The following is a 25,498-nucleotide window of genomic DNA, read 5'->3' on the forward strand; positions in this document are numbered from 1 at the left end:
CTGAAACACTTGCAGTGTCCATCATTAATGTCTTGAAATAATAAGTAAACCCTAAGAAGTAATCACAGGGATTTTATTTGCTTACAAGAAGGGTTATTTTCTATCAATTCCAGCTAGATTATGCCGACTGCAGTCTAAACATTTGTCGTACACAGTAAGACATAGCCTTATCGAGCGTCATCGGCTTCTACTTATGCACGTATACTGTGCCACCCCTTCACTGCAATACTGAGAGTCACCTTTCCCGCATGTGGCCCATACTCCTGCTGTTCATGTACATAGTATCCATGCAGTGTGTATTTGCGTGTGTGACAGACAGCATAAGGAGGCATGAAAAAAAAAAAATAATGTGTGCATACAATCGTCACAATCAGGTCGTCGTGCTGTGCATATTGTTAACACGTTAAAGGTAGGGGATACCTTTTACAGACCTCTCAAAATGCAGCAAAACATTAAATATGAACCTCAGGGGACTTGTTTAGGCCACTGCTGAGAAATTTGGAAGTCAACAGTTATCAACAATTTGAATAATGCACAAAACTCAACTACTCAGTAGTTCTGTGTGTCAGCCACACTTAAGCCTTTTTGTTGCAGTCTTCTGTATTTTTTATCTATAAACACAAATCTAAAAGTATAAAAGCTGATGTAATAACATATAGAGTGTGTGGCATGAATGTATATAGAAATGTTTGTAAGTTTTATTGAACTTTCTTCACAAAATATACATGATGGACACACATGCAGTGCATGGGTCTGCAAAGGTAGCCTAGTAATGTACTGGAATTTACGGTGAGCCCCGAAAAAAATTCAATTCAAAATCTAACGGTCAATAAAAATGTACTAAATGTTACCTTCCACTTTCAACACTTTATGGGAGTTTCTAAAATGACACACTCTTCAACATTCTGTACCACTGTATGTACAACTCTTCATTTAAGGCATGCAAATGGGATTCCCTACCTTTAAACAGTGTGTTATAGTAAGCAGTGCTGCCTCTTTCTATGCATTGATCAGGCAATACACGTAGGCATTGTGATCCCCTCTAAAAACAGGGTTATTTTGTGGATCAAATGAATGAAGGTTTGTTCCGATGATACACATTTGCCATAATCATGAGACTTTTGTGCCTTTTTTTTTTTTTGCTGTTTTGTGTATGCATTTCATAGCGCTTGTGTGCTTGTTGCTGTCGTTATCAGTGAGTTTGATAACTGCATGGTTTAGTGTAATCCCCACATACTGGGCTACGTGTTGTGTGGTTTGTATGGGCCAATACCAGCTACCATTTAAGCGGGAGCACTGCTTAAATGGGAGAAAAACTTGTCTCCTGACCCCTCATGATTAAGCAGTGAGCACTGTATTTATTTATTCATTTATATATGTTAAGTAATTCATAGTCCATGTGCTGGTCGATTGATATCATCGACAGTAGCAGAACAGAACTCCAGCAATTTATCACGCCGTCAACACCCAACAGTTAATTACAACGCAAAAATTTCAGGCACCCTGTCATTTGTCAAGTGATTTTGATTATAGTGTGCAAATAACCACAATCATTTCTAGTTACTGTGGAGTTTTACATCCTGTTTTTGTGTCCCATTCATTGTACAGAGGACAGCTTGGTGAGATTAAGCACTTGAATAGACTCTAAATTCCAAAGCCTCTTTCTCTGTAAACACTCTTTTCCAGAGAGTGCTCCTTTCTTTTCATTATTTAGATAGGTTAATAGGAAAGTGTTATCGGTATTCTCACCGATGATGAAGAGAAGGGAGCATAATGAGACAGAGATTTAGATTTATGTGGCCATACAGAGCAATAAGTTAGAAATATGCAGACTAGACTGTTTGAATAAAAAAAAAAAAGAAGTATCAAAATGAAAGACATAATGACCATAACAACATGCGCATTTTTCTTTCATTTCAGGTAACAAGACTCTTGTATCCAGTCTGCTAGAAACATAATAATGTAGAAAAGAGAGAAATAGAAAAAGAGGGGTAGGATAATTCTTGTGTACTTACCATCATTTTCTGACAGCATGTCAATGAAAGCCCTCTGCACATCACCAAGGTGTTCCTGGACAAATGGATGGCTGCTGCACTTTTTCACAAGAGACAGGAGCCACAAGCAAGCTGCCTGCATCATGACACATTGAATACACATAAAATACAAGAGCAATTAATGAACACTACTGACCCTGCATATTTCAAATACTCAGTCTAATCATTTACCTAAACTTAAAACAAACAATTCCAGTGTATATAATAACAAGGAAAAGTAGAAATTACGCGGTGCGTAAAATGTGTCCCCGCCGGAAGTAGCATTTAGTAGCAAAATGTACAATATCGGTAAAAAATCAAGGTCAAAGGTCAAAGAAGTCAAAGGTCAAAATTCTGTGTAGAAGTTTTGAAGCCCTCACCTAGTGCCATCACAAAAAGCAAACGGAATCGAAATCGGGTTTTGATAGAAATGGCGAAGGAGTAGCATTTTGTAGCCAATGTACAATATAGGTCAAAAATCAAGGTCAAAGGTCAAAGAAGTCAAAGGCCAAAATTCTGTGTAGAAGTTTTGAAGCCCTCACCTAGTGCCATCACATAAAGAAAACGGAATCGAAATCGGGTTAGAAATGGTGAAGGAGTAGCATTTTGAAGCAAAATGTACAATATAGGTCAAAGGTCAAGGTCAAAGGTCACAACTGAAATTCTGTGTAGAAGTTTCAAAGCTCCCATGTAGTGCTATCATATAAAGCAAACAGAATCAAAATTGGCTCATAAATGACAGAGAAGTAGCAAATTGAACATTTTGATCACACACGGACGCACAGACGGACGGACGGACGGACGGACAGACGGACACACGGACACACACACGTACGGAGCCCATTTCATAGTCCCCTGCTCGAACTCGTTCGGCGGGGACAATTACCTCATTTTCAGGTGTCATTTCAGTTGAATGAATAAAATTTCCAGAAAAACCCCATCTATTTTTCATATTTCCCCTCAAAAAGTCTTAAAAATGGGTGTAAAAAATATATTTAAAAAAATGCTACGTGTATGAGGGTTTGAGAGTGGATAAAGTGCTAAGGCATACATTTTGGTATGTTTAATGGGCATTGTATGGTCAATTACTACAAGTAGATGCCTATGCATGCCATATTAGTCTTGCACCAGCTACCACACATATTACCAAAACTACACATACATCAGTGACACATTAATAACTACATGGTACACATGTGTAGTCAGCATTAGAGAGAAAAAAAAAATTAAGAATAAGGTAGCTCCACTGAGGCTCTACGCTTTCTTCAGGCTGTCCACAGAAAATAAACTTGAGGTTGCATCCAAAGGTACTGTATGGGGACAGCAGAATTCACTGATGCACTTGGTTGCATGCCACATTACAGAATTTGAGATATGATTTTTTTAATAAACATACAAAAAATGCAATGTGTTTTATTCCAGTCATTGCTCAACAGCAATTTTTACTTTATCATGTCTCAATGTGGGATAGACTGTCTGACTCACGTGTCTCTTGTGAGGGTTTTGACTTTTGATCTCCTCTTTCAGGATCCTATTCAATGTCCACTCCACCCAGTCTATTGAACCATTCTCCCCACGTTTCTCCAATATGGCACTTGTGGATGGAGGCTGCTCATCTTCTGTCCATACATCCCGGCTGGCTGATGACAGGGTTCCAAGCGAGGCCTGTGCAAGGGCATCTCCAACACTGAAGTGGAGTTCAACTTGCTTGCTCTGTGTCATCAAACAGACCATTGAGTCACAAACAAGATCATAATAATATTACTACTTAAGCATGGGTGTTAAATACTCTGTACCACACATCAATTTCATCAATTCTACAGAAGGTGATGAAATCACCAACCTGCTAGCAAAGAGTATCATCAAATACATCTTGTGTTCAAACTGAAGCTCTGATATACTACACAAGTGAGTATGGCATGCCTTTCCAACTCTGAAAAAACAAAGAGGCAAGAATAAAACAGAGGTAAAAATAAAACCAAAGTCTAACTGCTGCATATCAACAAATATCCAACACAAAATATGTACTGTCCTTTTATCAACCCTTCCGTTCTGGTATACCATGGCCCTGTTTAATGAAGAATTGTGATTGACCTGGCTACGCAGCGTATCCTTATGCTTGCTTGATTTCTATCAGTCTCAAAGTTATGTTCGATATGGTTAAAGTTAAAGGGTATGTACAGTTCTGGTCGAGGTGAAGATTCAGCTTTTAACGTTTTGTGAGATATTCAGAAACCACTCTATGAGATGTCAAAGAGCATGCAGTTCTAAGGGGTATCAAAAGTTTATTCGATGAAAATCGGTTTTGAAATGGCTGAGATATCCAAAAACAAGGTGAAACAAAGAGATACTAATAAAGTTGGGGCATGTCGCCTTTTATTATTAGCACTTTCTTGGATATCTCAGCCATTTGAAAACCAATTTTCATCAAATAAACGTTGAATCCTTCTTAAAATTACATGCTCTTTCATATTTCATAAGAGGCTTTTCATTATCTCACTTAGGAATGTTCAAAACATGAATCCTTACTTCAACCAGTACTGTACAGTCCCTTTAAGCTTGATTTTTCTTGAAATCAAGCAAAGTATCTTTATGAAACAGACTTACATGCAAGAATGAACTTACGCTTCATTCATCAAGAGACGCTTGATAAATTGAGCTTATAACTGTCTAAAGAAGCGAAAAACTGACCCAGCAAATGTCATTATTATAAATGAGAAGTTTTTCGCGGAATTAGACATACTTGTCGGTCAAGTACTTACACTGTATGCCACCCCTTCAGTGCAATACGGAGAGTTGCCTTCCCCGCATGCGGCACATACTATTCCTGTTCGTGCATAGCATAAATGCCGTGTGTGTGTTTGTGTGAGACAGCATAACATGGGGCATGAATATGAGAAATATGTATTCGTGTGATCGTCGCAATCAGTGTCGTTGTGATGGGCATGTTGTTAACATATAAACAGCGTGTGGAAGTTAGCATAGCTGACTCTTTCTCTGCATTAATAGGGTAGGCATCATGACTTGGTATGTGTACTTTTTAACTCTAAACACAGATTATTTTGTGGATCAAATAAAGGTTTGTATCGATGATACATTTGCCAAAATTATAAGACTGCTGTGTCTTTTCTTATCGCCATTGTGTGTATGCGTGTCGTAGTGCGCATGTATTTGTTGCTGTGGTTCTCGGCGGGTTTGATAGTTGTGCATACATGTAGTTTAGTGTAATGCCCATATACTTGACTTCATGTTGTGTGGTTTGCACACTGATACCGGCCACCACTTAAAGGGACTGTACAGTACTGGTTGCAGTAGGGATTCATGTTTTGAACATTCCTAAGTGAGATAATGAGAAACCTCTTATGAAATATGACAGAGCATGTAATTTTAAGAAGGATTCAACATTTATTTGATGAAAAATGGTTTTCAAATGGCTGAGATATCCAAAAACTAGAAATGTCGCTACGGCGACTGATGCCTCCGCCATAATGCATGATTCTCCCAATAGGTGTATAGTACAATGTCTTGACAATGTGTGATGACAGTTTCACATAACTGGCAAAATATCGAAATAACAGGTTTGTCAGAAATATCTTGAATGTTCACTTTCCACGAACTGGGTTTGCTATAATTGTCTATTAAAGAGTGCATGTACACATATTTGGGGAATTGAAAATGTTTACTTGACTTCTGACCGACCTTATTATAAATTTATGCATTGAGTATAATTTTCAAGGTATGAAGAAAGAGTGTAATTACAGTACAATTTTTTTTTTAATTTAAACCTGACCTTTGACCCTTAACCTTTGACCTTTGACCTTCTGGCTGGAAATTTCCAAGAGAATCTCCATCAAGTAATACATGTACATACACATGTATATTAAACACTTTTAAAACTAATAATGCAATCATTGCATATACTAGTATACATGTATGAGGGAAATACAGTAGTAACATTTTGAGGAGTTGACCTTGACCTTTGAACCCCTAACTATTGACCCATGACCCCTAAATTCCCTAGATAATCCCTGCCAGTCAGTACATGCATATGTACCATGTTCCATGAAGGTACATTGAACCATTTGCGAGAAAAGTGATATTGCAACATTTTCACCTAACCTTTGACCTTTTGACCTTTGACCTTATGACATGAAACTCTCTCTGGAGAATCCTTACGCAGTAGTACATGTCTACACTAAGTTTCAAGAAAATAACTGCGGGCATTGCATAGATATGGGGGAAATAGCAACATTTTTAGCATTTGACCTTGACCTTTTGACCTTTGACCTCTTTTCAATGTCACTAGAATCTACTCAACTAATTGTCTCATCATAAATCATCCTTGGTCTAAGTTTGGTGAAAGCTGCTTCATCCAGTTTTGAGTTATCACATAAACAGATAAATTTTAGGATTTGACCTTGATCTTTGACCTTTGACCTCTGTCCGATTTCACTGAAAAACTAATCAAGTAATTGTCCCATCATACATCATCCTCCAACAAAGTTTGGTGAAATTTGCTCCATACAGTCTTGAGTTATCGCGTAAACGGATACAATTTCATGATTTGACCTTGACCTTTGACCTTTGACCTTTAGCCGATTTCACCCAAAATCTTATCAAATCGTTGCCCCATCATACTTCATACTTGGACCAAGTTTGGTAAAATTCCAGTACATATTACTCAAGTTATCGCGTAAACGAAAGCGGACGGACGTACGGACAACCCGAAAACATAATGCCTCCCGCACCACTTCGTGGCGGAGGCATAAAAAGTGATAATAATAAAAGGCAACAGGCCACGCCTTTTATCAGGATCTCTTTGTTTCACCTTGTTTTTGGATATCTCAGCCATTTCAAAACCGATTTTCATCAAATAAACTTTTGATGCCCCTTAGAATTGCATGCTCTTTGATATGTCATAGGGTGGTTTCTGAATTTCTCGCAAAACATTAAAAGCTAAATCACTCACCTCAACCAGAAGTGTATACACCCTTTCACATATAAGTGGGAGCACCGCTTAAACAGGAAAAAAACATGTCTCCCAACCCCTCCTGATTAACGGTGAGCACTGCTAGTACACTTTGATACCATAGCTTCAGTTACAATTCGTGAAAACAACATCTTGCGAAAATGTCTGAGACTTCTTCATTCGCAAAAATATCTGTACGCGTAAAATTACAGCTTAATGTACATGTATATTTGTACAAGTTGTGGTATACATTCTATGCCTAAAACGACCAAAAGGAAGATTTACTTATTATGATGCAAACTTACTGCATGACAGGTGCATCGCGTATGTAGGCCTACTTTTGTATTCAAGTAGATGTCTTAAATTCACCTTACCAAAATGCACCAAAATTACAGGAAATACTTCATAGCTTATATTCCATCACTCATATAAATTCAAACCAAATCAGTTGTCGGGAAGCCTGTGATATCAATGTCGACTTGCATGTCATTGTGAGCCTTGCAGTGCATGCTGCTGCCTACACAATCTGAAAAAGAAGTTAGCTATCTTATTTCATGCATGCAGATTTTGCATGTGTTGCTCATTACTCACAGTAGTGAGCTATGAGGCATCAATGCCTACACAATTTGAAAAGAAAGTTAAACATTAAATTTTATGCGAGTATGAAGGTATCAATATCAAACAATTAATTTCAGTTTCAGTTTAAATAACATGAAAGCTGGCATCTATATTTAACACTTCCAAATCACTGATTTGGGCTTAATTTATGTAAATAATATTGAATAATCAATATTCTATAAACTGGTTTTTTTTTCTGTGATTTCAGTGCAATTTGCAAGCCCAGTGCATGCTCTATTCATATCTCATGTGCAATTCATATGTTGAATAGTTTATGGCACATGCAGTTGACTGTGGAGAGTGAATACTGTACAAGTGGATATTTTTTGTTTTTCCTTAGTCATCTTTCATGCTTTGCTGAATGTGATGAATTTTGCATGTTTTTAATTCCATGGAATCAAGACAGTACAAACATTGTATAACAAGCAAAATTATTCAAGTGCTTACATTTTCACGATAGTTTCTAGTTACGCAAATGCGAAAAAATCTCCACACCATGAAAATTTCCACTTTTATAGTACATGTATTGCCGAAGTAACTGGTTAAAGTGTATTACCATACATCATAAGACACTTAAAAAGTTGCACAAGTCAATATCCAAGTAGGTTTGAAAATACATGTTTTGGGTAAAGAATGTTGGTTTTCTATTTCTGTGCTTACTTTTTAATAGTATGCCAAGTTTTAGGGGAATCTAAAAACCCCTTCTTAGTGGATTCAAGGTGGTTTTAAAATCCCAGTAGCGGGTATGCTGAAGGTTACAGTTGTATGTACACAATGCAGGTCATCTCTTCAAGACCCCACTTCTGAGCCAAATTGTGAGAAACATGGGATCATTTTAAAATAACTTTGTGTATCTCAACACCTAATGATGATTCCTTTCTAGCATTAATGATGTAAGTCTTTTCATGATTGTGAACATGTGACTTTGAACAATTGTGCTGCTCCAAAACTTTGGAATTACCTGAGAAAATGAGGAAAGCCACATCACTTGCTGTCTTCAAATCACATAACAGTAGAGTATATTTGCATTGTAGCTGCTCTTACGAATTTGTCTAATTATTATCATTATTATTTATTTGCACTCCCCCAAAAATGGTTAATATCCCTTTACATGCCCAATTAAGCCATGACAATTGTCACTGCAATGAATAACTACTTTGTTTCCATCAGTCATTCTGGACAATTCATTGTTCATTCATTTCTAAAATTTCCTCTAGATATTACCACTGGACACTCTAAACTAAAGTCATGACTACTCTTATGAATGATACTTTCCAAATTTGGTGAATTTCTGATAATGCATATTGGAGCAAGTTGAATACACAAGTATCAAAGTCCTTCACTGGGCCCCACCCTGGGCCCCCAAGGGGACTTCCTGAACCATTCAATAACTTACAATCTGCCGAAAACAATGATTCCTGTCAAGTTTGGTCAAAATCTGAAGATGGATCTTAAACTAGACAAAAATGTAATAAGCTCACAACAACACACAGCCAACTGAGCTGCATTGGCTTCCCATCAAGAACAGAATTGATTTAAAGATCCTACTGCTCACATTTAAGGCCATTCATGGTCTGGCCCCAGGATAACTGACAGTGTCTTCCCTAATTGAGCAGCGACAGCCTCGCCCTGGCCTTCGTTCATCTGGCCTTACTCTCCACATGCCCATTAAACATCTCAAGGGATACGGAGACACGGCATTTTCCTCTAAATTGCTCCTCGCCTTTGGAACTCCCTCCCATCTTTTCTCTGTGAAATTGACAAACTGGATCACTTCAAAGCCTCAATCAAGTCTCATAATTTTTCGGGGACATTCAATCACAAACTCTCTTGGAGGAGTCTGCACCTTTGAATGTTTCTACAACAGATATATGGCGCTATATAAATGCTGTAGATCATCATCATCATCAATTGCAGAAACATGATTGCAAAGGTTCACTTGAGCCTTTGTTGCTATCAAGCTTACAAACTGTACAGCCTGAATGAGCTTACATATTGAACTTTGAAAATTTTCATTATCTTTAAACCCGACCTATTTCTTTCCTTTTTTTTTTCTTCAAATTTTCATCATACTCACACTTCCTGATGAGAAAAGTCCTTCCAAAACAGTTTGGGTGAACTCAAAATTTGGTTGTCCAACAGGCAGAAAACCAAGGGTGGTGCACACTTGTTCTTTCACCTAAGGAGTTGAAATACAAAATACAAAATCACATTTAAAAAGCCCTGTGATGTACAGAAGAAAAAAATACATTCTCAAAAAATAAAAATTGCAGCTACTACTTCTTACTGCTACTGTATTCATATAGCATGCACGTCTGAAAAAGAAAACATGCAATTTGCTCGTATAGCTCGCTCCACGCCCACAGAACTGACCAGCTACATGGATATTGGTAGTATCGACATCTTTCCTTGCCAGTAAAACACCCATATTATCCTCGTAGAATGCCCGCAGATGACACGCACTTTTGGCATATAGGTATAGATCCATGGGATACCTACAGTTCAGCCAGCGATCAAGTTCCCCCTAGATCGCGATCACGGGCGATCAGTGATCGCATACGCAATCAATTGATTGTATGCAATTCGGCATACAATCAATTGATTGCGTATCAGTGATCGCGTATGCGATCACTGATCGCCCGTTTTCACGATCTAGGGGGAACTTGATCGCTGGCTGAACTGTATGTACTTCAAGCGGGTCAGCTGCCTGTGACTTGCAACAGCTACAGGCCTCCTGCTGGTGTTCTGCGTGGACCTCTGTGGGCAATCCCTGAGAATCACCCAGAAAAAGTTTTGGTCATGCTCAAAACTTGGCTGCAGGTAAATCGGACTTGCGTGCTCGCCTCTGGAAAACTACGGGTGAGATACATGCTAGGTACTGTCAGATGCAGGCCAACTGCAGGGAGCTACAGGTGACAAAAATTTTCTCCGCAAGTCAACAAGGCTTCCCCAGACTCGGTGTGACAAGGCCTTGAGCATGCTCAAAACTTGTTCTGGACAAGTTGCGGAGGTTTGCCTGCAGAGGTACGCGCAGAACACCAGTATGAGGCCCTTAGCGGCAGCACCTTGCAGGCAACTCCCATGAAGGTACATTGTACTTTGCAGCTGTAACGCAGGTACTTTGCAGTCACCATACATGTATGTTGCTCGTAACTGAAAATGGATTGGTTTCGAAGCTCTCACGCAGGTCACACGGAATGCACGCAAGTTGCAGGTAAGTAGCACACGTTTAGCAGGTAAGACACAAGTGCGAAACTCGCCAACTTCCTTGTCCACCCACAGAAAATTCTCCTGAGTGCTGGAAAATCCCTACTTGTGACAAGCTAACTTTGTAGCTCGCCCAGAAAGATGTGACAGGGCCTTTAGAAAGTAAAACAGAGTACATGTGCCTCGCTAAATGTGACGGGAACATTTACACTGTATGTTAACATTAACATATCAGGATTATTCAGCCTTTTTTTTCACCTTTTGTTCCCCCCCCCCAAAAAAAAAAAAAAAAAAAAATAGCAGGAAATATTCAGTGGGGTATTTTGCACCAATTAAAGTATTCACACACAATATTATTCACAAAAACATTACACTACTTGATCTGCTGAAGAAAAGATTGTATCAGACACCATTTGGCTTGGTGCTTTCTAAGGGCCTGCTTCTAGTCCTTAATATTGCATTCATGTAAAATTTGAATATATTTGTATTACATTGATCCTATTGTATATGATGATCCTGCAGAGTTTCAAGGAAAACGTTAATAATATGCCCTCTACATAAATATTTTGGCCACCCCAAAGCATCTATGGTATGATTTGCCTGCACTACTTGTTAGGTTTGGAGAGGGAAACATAAGAGAATATTCTGATGCTTTGAACACTGGAAGCCATAACATGTCCCTGACTGCCCATAGGAGGACATGTGCTATTTATTGAAGCAACTCAGTATCACAAGACCTAGAGAAAGATTTATGCATGGCTTGGTGAAAATCTGATTGTGCAACAGAGAGAAAATATTAAAATATCAATTTCTCACCATTGGGCCTCATCTCATTACTTTTACTCCCTACAACCCATTTTCTTAACCCTTAGAATATAAAATTACTACAACTTGGCCAAACTATAAAGAAGATGACTTCAGATATTTACAGGTAGGCAAATATGGGTGCCCTGCCATGGGGGTCACTACATATCATCTGTAAAAATTTGTCCCAAAGAATTTTAATTCCTGCCAAGGTCAGCTCAAAGTGATAATGGTCTCAAAAGAAGATGAAAATGTAATGAGTTTGTAAACAACAAACAATGAACGAGCAACTCCTCATATCACACATCCTCCATTTTCGATCAGGGTTTGTCCCCATTAACAAGGTGGCCAGATTTATCTCATTCTCACAGCAACCGCTCTAACACCTTTTTACCACCTTGCCCGATTTGGGGTGTCCTCCTTCCTCAAGCAGACGTTCCCAAGCTTGTCCTCCACCTGTCTCTTCCATGCATTCTTCAGTTGTCATCACTTTCATGTCACATAACAATGAGCTCCAGGAGAATAGTAAATAAAACAGCTCACCAGAGCTGAGGTGAACTAAAGAAAAAATCAGTGAAAGTTTGTTGGCAGGACTACATGCAATGTGGGATGGGATGAAAGTGAGGAAATGAAAAGGAATGAAACATACCTTCATAGAAAATCTAATGGAATCCAACTTGCTGACCAATGTCTGTATGAGACCTGCTTTTGATATCTCTGCCGATCCTCTACCAGGCATCTTCCCCTTTTTGCTTTTTTTGATGTCATCAGACTTTGCATCATCTGCACCTGTTTCCAGAAGCTGACCATCAGGGATAGGTAGAGGTCCATTGCGAGCTATTTCTCCAAGGGCCACACAAGCACCGTGACTAATTAACATGTTGCTGTTATCCACACTTGACACTTGGAGAAAGGTATGTGAAAAAACAAACAAACACACAAGCAAACTAGAAATGTCGCTATGGTGACTGGTATGCCTCCCCCATATTGCATAGTTCTCCCAATAGGTCTAGAGTATGTCTTGACCAAGTGACAAGACAGTTTCACATCATTGGCCCAAAAAAAAAGAAAGAAAAAAGTGAAATGACATGTTTGTCACAAATGTGTAGACTGATTAATTTCCTTGACCTAGGTTCACTAGGATGGATGGCTAAATCGTTTAAAAGAGAAGGTATTGGTATTTGGGAATTGCAGCATTTTTACTTGACCCAATGATCCACAATTCTTCAAATAATCACTAACTAGTACTAAAACATCCATTTTTATGACAATACTGCGAGCCCATGGGGACCTTTCTCTCTAGAATCACTGTGCAGTATATACATGTATACATTAACTAAAAGTCATTTCTAAGGTACACGTACATTCCGGTATGGAGAAAAAGAAAATGTAATATGAGCATTTTAACCTGACCTTTGAACTTTGGCCTCATGATAAAAACTTCCAAATAGAATCACTGTCAAGCAGTGCATGTATATGCATGAAGTTTCATGAAGCTTGTGCATTTAGCTTGTTGCAAGCAATTGCTACTCTTTAGGCATAAGGCTCATTATCTCAAGGGAACAGCAAAGATTCAGCAAGTTGTAAAGTAGTTTTGGTCATATATTTTTATTGGAAACACAAGATTGGTTGTATTAGCATATTGGACATTGCATTTCTATTTTATACATCTTTTGAAGTATACTGTAAAACCAGAAACATTTTGTAAATCGGAGCTGATGGCCTTCTCAGTGTGTGGACAACTTTCACAAGCATTTCATTTACATGAATCATTCCTACTCATAAATTTCGCTGAGGTTTCTGGTTCAACAGTAGTGTATGACCCCTGTTTACTCTTCAAAAGGATGAAGACAAATATGAAGAAAGACAGAAAAGGCCCAAATTAATGCCTGAATCTGTTATTTACCCAAGAGCTGCGTTGCACTGATGATGGTAGCCTGCAGGGGAGTTTGTGAAGGAGTTCTGTCAATGTCCATATCATCTTCCATTTGGTTCTTGGCAGCTTTCTTTGTGAGATGAAACTGACATCCAATGATGTATCCCATTGCCAAAATGGATCCATGCTGGCATTCAACTGACTAAATGCAATAAAAACATGAGACCCAGTGGGTTAAGGGCTCGCCAAAGTGTCAAAAGTTAACTGTCCATGCATTACATTCTTGCAGACTTGTATCTATGAAGAACACAACAAACTGGGGAAACAAGCAAACTTAGCAAACTACTGTAATTTGAAAGGGTCTATTACAAGAGAGCTAAAAATGAAAAGGTTATAGAAATTCTTCTGCAAAATAAAGGGTGTACTCACTACTGAGGTACTGAGAATAAAAGGGTAATCCAAAGGGAACTGCAATATGAAAAGGTCTAAAATAGGAGCTGGGAATGATTTTTTTTTTTTCAAAATAAAAGGGTGTACAGAGATATCGAGAATGAAAGGGTCATTTAAAGAGCTAAATTTTAAATTCTTACTAGTAAAAAGGCCTGAAACATAATGTGGATTTTTAGATCATTTGCAGCATTTTAAAATTTTGATGCGTGCAAACCCTGCAATAATTTTGTGTTGTACACATATTTCATTAAACAAAATACAGCATGTACCTACCACGTTTCATTAAAAACTGAAATTTAGTAACGGAGATACAGACAATTAAAATGATTTTACAAAGTGACTTCATTCCAATGTCACACATCAGTAATCAAACTGAAGTTGTAACCATGTCATCTAGAAGTCAAGAAGTTTCAAGTTCAGAAATGAGATGAAAACACAGATATAAAGATGGATTCTGACATTATCAAAGTGTGATCTCCAGAAAAAAGGTTACCTAATAAACCTGTATTAATGCTGTCTGTATTGTCAGCTTATGATGTTGAGAATACTTACTAAAATACCTACAGACATGGATACAAGTGGCTACCTGTGTTAAGCTATTATCAACTATGCTTGAATTTCGAGTACATACAACACAAAGAAGCTATCCTGCACTCAGGTTAAAGGTAGGGGATACCTTTTACAGACCTCCCAAAATGCAGCAAAACATTAAATATGAACCTCAGGGGACTTGTTTAGGCCACTGCTGAGAAATTTGGAAGTCAACAGTTACATTGTATCTACAATTTGAATAATGCACAAAACTCAACTACTCAGTAGTTCTGTGTGTCAGCCACACTTAAGCCTTTTTGTTGCAGTCTTCTGTATTTTTTCATCTATAAACACAAATCTAAAAGTATAAGAGCTAATGTAATAGCATAAAGAGTGTGTGGCAAGAATGTATATAGAAATGTTTGTAAGTTTTGATGAACTTTCTTCACAAAATATACATGATGGACACACATGCAGTGCATGGGTCTGCAAAGGTAGCCTAGCAATGTACTGGAATTTACGGTGAGCCCCGAAAAAAATTCAATTCAAAATCTAACGGTCAATAAAAATGTACTAAATGTTACCTTCCACTTTCAATATTTTATGGGCGTTTCTAAAATGATACTCTCTTCAACATACCACTGTATGTATACAACTCTTCATTTAACCCGTTCCTTCTGCAATTCTCTGAGTGCCTTTAATGCCCCCCCCCCCCGAGATTCTTTTCGCCCGTCGACAGAGAGGAACACAGGTTGGTAATCCAGCTGTGTGAAGGCAATCAAGCGATTCATTGTGTCCCCCTTTCTACGGTCAACTACATGTGCCCGTGAACAATGGAAATATCGATCGGGTGCGAGGTATGAATAGAGTGTGCGCTGATGAGCTCTCAGAATCTTTTGTTCTACACAAAACCAGGTACCTGAATGAGGTGACTGGGATCAGCGAACCCACATTTCTAACTGATCTCAGCCTTGATCATTATGTACATGTTCGTACGAGTTTACAGCTGAACAAGCAAAAAACTAAATCAGGAAAAGGTACATAATACTGTAAAACCCCCTTTTTTTTAACAGCAGGAGAACAAATCCTGATAGAATAAACTCTGATCTTTTTATCAAATCCACTTTTCTGAGCATTTTAACACAAAGAAACATGAATTTAGGCCACTGAAGCAGGCATCCTTGTCTTCATTTTGGGAACCTGGTAAACCAGGTTCCCGTGTATCAGTTGCTCCCACGGGAACCTGGTAAACCAGGTTCCCGTAAGGAACGGGTTAAGGCATGCAAATGGGATTCCCTACCTTTAAAGGGACTGTACAGTACTGGTTGAGGTGGGGATTCATGTTTTGAACATTCCTCAGTGAGATAATGAGAAACCTCTTATGAAATATGAAAGAGCATGTAATTTTAAGAAGGATTCAACGTTTATTTGATGAAAATTGGTTTTCAAATGGCCGAGATATCCAAAAAAGTGATAATAATAAAAGGCGACAGGCAATGCCTTTTATCAGGATCTCTTTGTTTCACCTTGTTTTTGGATATCTCAGCCATTTCAAAACCGATTTTCATCAAATAAACTTTTGATACCCCTTAGAATTGCATGCTCTTTGACATCTCATAGAGTGGTTTCTGAATATCTCGCAAAATGTTAAAAGCTAAATCCTCACCTTGACCAGAACTGTACACTCCCTTTAATGCAATGAACATGATTGTAATGAGATTTTGTTAAAATGAAGTAAAAATTCAGGTCCCAAAATGATCGTCATTAAAGTCTATGGTACAAAATTAGTTTACAACGAACCCATTTATAGCAAAATTTTTGTTATAACGAAGTCTTCTCTGAGCGCCACTGACGAAGAAAAACAAAAACAATGCGCTCCGTTATAACAAAGTGCGGATTGCTCTTAAACAAAAATACCTAGCGGAACAAGCATTTACAAAGCGTCTTTGCATGGGCGGATGCTTCACATCACTCTGTGTTCACTCCCTGTGTAACACACTTATCTTTGGAGAACACAATGAAATAAGGTTTGATATTCTGAGGTTTGTTATTACAAAACACAGAAAGTCTGATATACCGGTAGATGCTTGTTAATTTTAAAATGAAATAGCGTTCGTTATTACGAGCATTGTGGCATTATTCTGAAGGTTTGTTACTCGTAAGGTTTGTTTATCCAACAATTAAATAAGGTAGGTATTACAAAGGTTCCTCACTCCAAAAATGATAGGAATCTTTGTTTCCCCTAAAATTTGTTTATTGGAACATGAAATAAAGTTTGCTAATCCAAAAGTGACAAAAAAGGGTGAGTACACTATCAAAACTTTGGAATTAAAACCTCATATCGTCTTCAAATAAACAAACCATCACGATAACTAACCATTCTCATTTCAGTTTTAGCAAACCTTCAGAATAATGAACCTCATTTTATATTCCGATTGATCAACCTTTGGAATAACAAATCTTTCTCTTTTTTGGATGAACAAATCTTCAGAATAACGAACATTATTTCATTTTCGGATCAACGAACCTTAGGTACAAAGAACCTTATCTCACTTCTGGAATTACGAACTTTCAGAATAATGAATCTTCACAAGAACGAAGCTTCAGAATAATGAACCTTATTTCATTTTTGGATTAACGAACCTTTGGAATAACAAATCCTGGAAATGGCAAACCTTCAAAATTAGGTGCATTCAGAATAACGAACTTTAGTAACAACGAACCTTTGGATAAAGAACTGTCATCGAATCCTAAACCATCACTTTTTATACACATGTACATGTGTTTTCAAACTAGGCATGAAAGTTCAAACAACTTTATGCTCTTTCTTAAATGTAACATTTAAACAGAATTAATGAGATAGCATCCTATTAACTTTCCAGCGCATGATGATTATTCAAGAAACAACAAACAATACACATGGATTGCATGTTTTCATCATATTCTGTATCTGTTTGGTTATTACGAAATTTCATTATAACAAAAAAAAAAAAGTGTAGGCGGCAAGGCTATTACAAAATTTCATCATAACGGAAGTAAACCGCAGATCCAGAGGATTTCATTATAATGGGAGTGCACTGTATAACAAAAGAAAGCACTCACAAGCACCCGTCTTGCTGTACGCCTCTTTTACAATGATGTAGCTACTGGTCATTACAGTGTAGGAAGAAAATGAATCATATATTTGTGGTACAATTTACATCAGAGCAAAGCTTGACATTTTCTCTACAACTTTGATCATTATAGGATCAGGTAACAGAAATCTATCAAAGTTTTGTAGGTTTTAAAAACATAACGGTTTCCCCAGGCATAACTACATTGCTATCTCAAAATAATGTGGCACACTGGGAGTTTACACCATGGCACATACAGAGTTAATGCATTTTTTTTTTTTAATTCATGATTGATCTATATACTGAAGCATATACCATTAGACAGCAATTCACTGACCCTCTATCAATGGGGACACATTAAGCAGAGTCAATATTTGCCATTCAGTCAGACCGCAACGCTGCTGTTAATGAGCTCAAATCAAAAATTTATCGTACGCGCAGGTTTTTGCGCATGTCCTTCTCAACACCCGAGATTATGCGAGATAATTCAGAGACAAAGTGCATGGTCTACGAGATTCATTTATTGACGACATGAAGATCTACTCTCCGTGACTAATTGACATGATTTGTGAATATTTGATATTAATCAGACCTTTTAATGCTTATATCATGTGAAATGAACTTATGATACCGTTATTCTTATCACCGCATCCTACTGACATTTTTTAAAACGATCCTAGAACATATTATGACAAGGCTTTCTATTTATTGATCACCCGACCCGTTCCAAAGTTGAATCAACTCATTACTGATATCCAACATTCTAGAGATTCTTGTTATAATAGCACAGTAAGAACTGAATTGGTCCCTCGCTTAGAAAACTATAAAAATTGAAAGTCTCGTCGAGTGAAAATCGTGGAGTGGCAATTTGAGATACATGCATGATCATGTGCTCTCAGGGTATCATTAGTTTAATTACTCAGCGATGTATACAGTGGAATTAGATGGAATAATTATTGTAATTCACAATAGAGATCCCCAAAGAACTATGTGTGCACAATAAGTTTTAGATCTTTTATTATTGATTAATAATGAGCCATTCATTAATGCAACAGTTACTGCTAGCTGAGTAAACAAAGTCCAAGCCAAAGTTGAGCTGTCGATCAGAGTGGAGTGTTGTTCTTGTTGTTGACGTGGAGATCTTAGCCCGAGCGCGTATACATACATCGTGCGCGCGCACACACACACTCATAGGGTCCTACACTTTTATCTACACACAGAGTATTACTGTATGTACAGCACACGTTTACTGTCCTTCCGCGCTGACCAACTGTTTCAACTCTCCACTCAGAGGGAATTAACCAATCAGAAACGCGTATTCGCGGCAAACTGAAATCTCGTCAAAAATTAACTGTACAACGCAATGATTTATTCGATCACCTGACCCGTTCCAATAATCAGTCCACATGAAGTCATCATATTTCCATAGTATGATATTTCCTCTTTCATTTCATACCTCTTCGATTTTGGTCCACGTTTATTTCATTGTTCTAATGTACCCCCTAAGAAAAATGAAAAATATGCAAATTTTATGTTTTATAATTTCCTTGCTCAGTATATTTTATATGTCACAACCTTTCAAGTAGTCGGATGTCATTAAAGTACAACTTTTCAGCTTTTTATCGATGTATTAATCAGGAAGATTGGTAATGTCGTTTAGATTTACAGGGACTCTAAAAATATGGTCTTCCAGCTCATTACGTATTCATGTCCGCAAGGTCCATGCATACGCGTACGATAAATGAGAAGGCTTTTCAGGGTGTTGCGGTCTGACTGCATTATGCCATTAGTATTAAAAGGGCATTTTACTGTTTTTTTATTTTTTTATATGTTGTTCTTTTAATTCTAAAAGACCCAGCAGTGCAAACAGAATCAAAATTTCATAACGATTAAGTCAGTAATTTAAAAAATGTTAATGTTAAATGTTAAAAATGGAACTTTTTAGGTGAGTATTATGCTAATGATCTGACGAGCCCGGATGTTATGATGTCACAGGTGCTCTCACTATTACTGATTACAAGTGCTTGCATACGCTTGCGTTAATTCGTATCGAGTAGCAGACGACGCTTAGGCCTAATTTAGCTAGCAGGCGGCGCTTGTGTACTGTTCTATCCATGTAGATATCTCAAATTTCACTAAACCAAATCGCACCAAAATTACAGGATATACTTCATAGCATATTTCAAAGTATTCTCTTATATTTGAATGAAATCAGTAATCGAAAAGTATCAATATTGACGCCGACTTTCAAGTCGTCACTCTAAAAAAAATCACTCTTCGCGAGAGATCTTGGCGAACGCAAGATGCACAATCTAGAACTGAAGTTAGCCGACTAGTACTGTGCGAACGGGGAATTTACGCGAGAACTAAACTCAAAAGTGTAATGATTTTTGCGACTTGTGTGATATAGGAACTACATTTTTCATTCAACTTACCACAAATAATTTGTAAATTTATTTATTGCCCCCGATTACTTGAAAGATTTGTCTCATGATATTAAATGGCTAACTTCAGTCTGTGTGTGTGCAGCAGATAGACACTCTAGGTAGGGCCTGGCCGCAATCACTCATGTTAGTCGTAGAGCAGATTATTTTTAGCGACGCCGACAGGAAAGTCGACATCTACACTTACGCTTCCCGACATGTGATTTGTTTTCAATTAATGTGAGCTGTTGGATATGAATCATAAAGTACTTCCTGTGAGTTTGGTGCCATTTGGCAAGGTGAATTTTGAGATATCTACATGGATACGGAAGTACGCTAGCACTATATGTACACCAGCGCTGGGATCGCGAAGCGGCGACACTGTGTTAGAATCTACGTGGTCAGGCCACTTTTCCGAGATATGGGTCCTAGTAGGCCTACTGAAACAAACTGTTAGATCTAACATTAGTCCTTGGTGTAAAGAACACCACTATGAGATTTACTCGACTACAAAACATCGGAAATCCATAAAGCCGATACCTTACCTGAAAAATTCAGCACAGGAACAACAGTGCCTGCAGGACAAGGGTCCAGATCTAGATCTGGGGTCTGGACTTTCGTCTGGACTTTCTTCAAGTTCTGGCAGCAGGCAGGGTATGTAACGTTACGCTGTGCCTTAGCGCTGTGCATATAGGGCCTACAGCTGCAATGTCGACGGTGAGTGAGTGTAGGGCCTACTCATCAAAACTTGGACTGCCACGTAGAACCTACTCCTTGACTGCTCAGTAGTCCTAGTCCTAGTTCTAGTATTTCAGAGTCTATGTGTACTGGGTACCGTTTTCATCTCACTAAGCGTAAATCGTGCGTGCCGTTGAAGAAAGTCTATCTACATTTGGATTTTCGAGATTCACTCAGCCCTCATCTACGTTAGATAGTTTGAACTGGCGAACCATCGCTTGATCATCATGATCATCAATGCGTAACGTTACTTACACACGGTCTTCTATGGGCAGCACGTTCGGATAACGATGCCAATTTCATTTTGCATATCTGGAATTTCCCCACAAGTTTTATCTAAATAAAAAGCTGTTGAAGAGCTTGCTTTTAAAGATTAATATATATTGTTTAACATATTTATTATAGCTCCATATTGCAATCATACTAAATAACAGCTTTTGGAGTGCTTCGTGTGAGATTTCATCAGTAAATTGGCATTATGTAGTTCGTCTTGCTAATGTCGGAGTTGTGCACAAAGAGCACCTGTGACGTAGGCCAAATTGCGTGGATCGTTCCATGGCTTGCTCGTTTTAATTTTTTTCAAAAAATCATTACAGGCTTATACTGGGTTTTACAATCCTCTCTTTCTAGTAGTAGGCATCAAAAAATGTAGATTAGAATTATCAGACAATTAGAAAATGTCAGTACAGTTTTCTTTTAAAGTTTTTAAGATAAAGATTGAAACAAGTCAGTTGTTACAGTGCTTTGATAATTTCAGAGCTGTTTAACATGCCTTGAAGAAGAAGAAGTTAAAATGTTGTTACTTTGGAAACATTGTTTTAATGATTGTTATAAATGCTTTGGTTGCTGACATTTCTAATGGGATTATTCCTTTTACCAGATCACTCATCTTTAACTGTAAAAATTTGTCCCCTGATTGTGTTCTTGATATGAGGTGAGAAGAAAGCAATCAAATGTGACCATAAATAAGGTGTGTGTGTGTGTGTGTGTGTGTGTGTGTGTGCGTGTGTGTGTGTGTGTGAGTGTGTGTGTGTGCAAGACTGTAATACTCAATTCCACACTTCAGTGGCCATAACCAGTGCGTAGAACTGATACCTGATGACACTTTCAGACAACAGTTTTAACCTTTTCTTTTTCTCTTTATCTCTTTAAGCCTCAAGGAGGTACATACATGTATATATTGGGTTAATGGTCACTCTTCTCAGACCCTCAAAACTCACCTGATTCTTAGCATTTTTGATGAGTACTTGAAGAATGCTTTCAAGTCTATCTTCACTTGTTCTGCAAGCTATAACAGCATACAGCTGGGCTGCAGTGTCCCGCATTGGTTCCGAGATAGCAAAGACAAAGCTCTGTAAACACAAAAGATTTATATTAAATACAACCCATGCAGTAAAGCTCATCACTCACATTTAATCATATTTACGTATAACATCCCTAAACTGTAAACTGTTCATAGATACTTGAGCCTCATTATCACTTGCCCTAAAAGGTTGCAATAGTTGCAAAGGTTGCAATAGTTGTATGGCAGAAGGGGTTTGGTAAACCAGACCAAAAATAAAAGTTCAGTAAAAATGCCTAAAAGCTCCCAGAGGCTTGTTGCTCACCTGAAATTTGTATTTGAAGTTGAGTTGGTATATTTCCTCATTCTGACCACTACTGACCTTGAATGCTCATAAGCAGACAACCACTCAAACCTCCTCTGAAGGACTAGACAGGGAGAATAAAATGCCTTGCCTAGGGGCACAACTGCTTCAGCTAGGGGATTAGAACCAGGGACATTGTGGTAGATAGTCGCTGGTGCTATCATATATATATCTATATATATATATATATATATATATATATATATATATATATATATATATATATATACTCTCATTTGGACTTACAGCTTCTGAAAAGTCACATAAGTAAGAAAAATTACTCCACACTTACTTTGATCCAGTCTAGCTTGTTGATGTAGTAGCCTGACAGCTGATCTGGTGCCATAGCAACCAATTCCAGTAGACAGTACATCACATCAGGCGTTCCAGCCCCATTAAGCAGCTGTCCGATGAGGGTCATATATGACAAGACCGGGTTGCGCTCCCAGCCAGTATTGTTGGAGTCAACATTCTCATGCTGCACTGAAACTGAGTTAGGGGCAGATAGCATCTGATTGATGTGACGACTGACTGCTGGTGCCTCCTTGCCTAGTGGAACTGCTTCTTGAACCTCAGGTGGGACATCACAGCCCGCATCTTGGAAGAGGCATGACCGTATGTAAAAAATCACCTAATATGGAAACAAAAATGTATACTTTGTTAGGAGCACTCCCTTCATGATTTCACATTCACTCATTATTCTCTCATTTAGACATTCAAACACTAAAAATATATCACAGACCTCAGCAAATGATCCAAGGTGAACACCATTCTGGTGTTATTACGAGCACATCAGGTTCATGTATAGCCATTAAAGTATTTAATGCAGTGTCATACATATGAAACTAGAAATAAATCACTGAATGTGATTAATACCCCAGCCAAAGAGCTACATTAAAATACACACATTTCCACTGAAAAATTGATATCCATGGGTATGAATTTATGATATCCATGGGTATGAATTTATGCCACATCCATCCTCACCATAACAATTTGTAGTAAAAAACTTTACTGTCAAATCCACCATGTTTGAAATGGCAGTAACATGCATTGGGTAAATGGAGTAATTACAAAAATATGAAATAACCCATTTTGAATGATCTTGTAGATTTGCAAATGAAAGCAATCACACTGTATTTGAAGTAAGAGAGAGCTTCAATCCCTAAGATTTATTCTATAAAATCATTATCATGGCAACACATTGTCAAACTTACATGAACAACATGTCTTGCACATTCAAATTTTATAGCAGTCACAAGTGCAAAATTTGAAATCAAAACCTTGTAATTTTGGAGACTTCTGGATGATTTTCAGACTTTTGCATTGAACATCTATATATTGGTTATGATGTACTGAGTACAGAATTTCAGAATTTTTAGTGATTGGGATGAGGGATAAGAATGTTTACAAATTCATTACAATTAATTGAATAATGATAATATCATAGCAACTTCCCATAGAAATGCATGATTGGGTGCTCAAGGAAGCAGAGCAAAAGAAGAAAGCATGTACAAATTCTACACAGGTGAAGTTGTAATGCAAGTTGTATTGTAATGAAATTACATTGCCACCTTACAGAAATATGTGAGCTTGCTACAAATGTCAGTATCCTTGTTCAGTGTATTATGTTTTGGGGTCTTCAGAGTAATGGTTTATCTGCTCAAGGACCAAAGTAAATTCCATAAATATATACATGACGCTATTGATTCGTGCGGAGGTGTCGTGGCCGAGTGGTAAGAGCGCACGTTTCTGAATTGCATGAGCATGATTTAGGTTCATGGGTTTGAACGCCACAATGTCAGACATGTTTGCCCTTCAGCAAAGGCAATTTATCCACATTGTTGCTCTCCACCCAGGAGTATAAATGGGTACCCGGTAGGATGAGAAAGTTTATATTGGTTTATCAGCATGAGGGCACCTGCAAAATGGTGACTGGCAGGAATGCTCCCCAGGGAGTGGAGAGTGAGCACTGTCAGTGCTGGCGGGAAATAATGTATCCAGACACCGGGGTAATAATAGTATGTAGTGCTTTCAGCACACTTTAGAGTGGATTTAGCGCAATATAAATTCATATAATCATTATAATTATTATAAATTATAACAAATTAATTCAGAAAAATGTTGCTACCATGGCAATGCATCATCAAACACCAATAAAACTTGCTTTATACATATTCATCTTATTGCAATCACATTTATTGAATTTCAAGTTACAAACTTTACAACCAAGGAAGCTGTTTAATCCCTGAAATATACATTTGTTCTTATTTTCTTTTTAAAGTTTCCATGGCAGCAAATTGTTTTACATTAATGAAAAATGTATCCTGCGCATCTGCATAGTAAAGCTGTAACATGTGCTAAATTTAAAGTCAAATACTCAAAAACTCAGAGAATTAGCTCAATCTGCAATATTTAGTATGTTTTTTATTATATAGTAAGAGATCAACTACTCGTGTAGGTCCACTGGGTCTGGAGCTCATCTGAGTATGGCAAGTTGACCTGACCTTCCATGCATTCTTGCAGACTATTATCTTTTAACCCTTTGAGGATGGGCTGATATTGCTACAACACACATTTCTCTTTCTGCTAGAGAGGTTTAGCTAAACCAAAGTCTATTTCAGGTTCAAATTAAACCCGAAATAGACTTGGGCTAAATTGGGTTCAACTGCTCATTAATAATTCAGGAATGAGTTTGGCCAACATGGTGCACTCAGGGGAAGACGAAACTCTCCCTCTCCACGGTACTTTTTGCTCCACGAATCCACCTAAATTTATTATTGGCAGTGTATCAGTCACACGAGTGTGACTTTCTTGGACTGTGAATATTTTTACCGGTAAATATCAAATATACATGTTGTATTTTGGCCATGCACCTATGTTAGTGTAGCACTGCATCAGTATACTATTCCTCCTTGCTTGTACTGTGTGTAATGTGTACGGCGCACATCACAGGATACACGTAGGCCTACACATGTAAGCGTAGTGCTATTCCTACACTAGCCGGTGGCATGGTTGCTGTGCGCTGGATGGGGCATGGCTGTCGATCGAATCGTGAATTTGGAATGGATTGATTGACCAAACCAGGAC

The 25,498-nt window shown here is 37.9% G+C and overlaps 1 protein-coding gene across 1 annotated transcript in view; it reads right to left on the reverse strand.

Moving 5' to 3' along the window:
• Nucleotides 1-25,498, reverse strand: part of LOC140236895 (proteasome adapter and scaffold protein ECM29-like) — a 198,364-nt gene that overhangs the window by 122,866 nt on the left and 50,000 nt on the right. The window contains 7 exon segments of the mRNA XM_072316830.1: nt 2,016-2,130; nt 3,519-3,746; nt 9,698-9,799; nt 12,281-12,534; nt 13,538-13,709; nt 21,983-22,114; nt 22,701-23,039. Of these exon segments, the coding sequence (XP_072172931.1) occupies nt 2,016-2,130; nt 3,519-3,746; nt 9,698-9,799; nt 12,281-12,534; nt 13,538-13,709; nt 21,983-22,114; nt 22,701-23,039 (1,342 nt within the window).

The sequence above is a fragment of the Diadema setosum genome, chromosome 13 (assembly GCF_964275005.1).
Source record: "Diadema setosum chromosome 13, eeDiaSeto1, whole genome shotgun sequence".
Taxonomy (NCBI): Eukaryota; Metazoa; Echinodermata; class Echinoidea; order Diadematoida; family Diadematidae; genus Diadema; species Diadema setosum.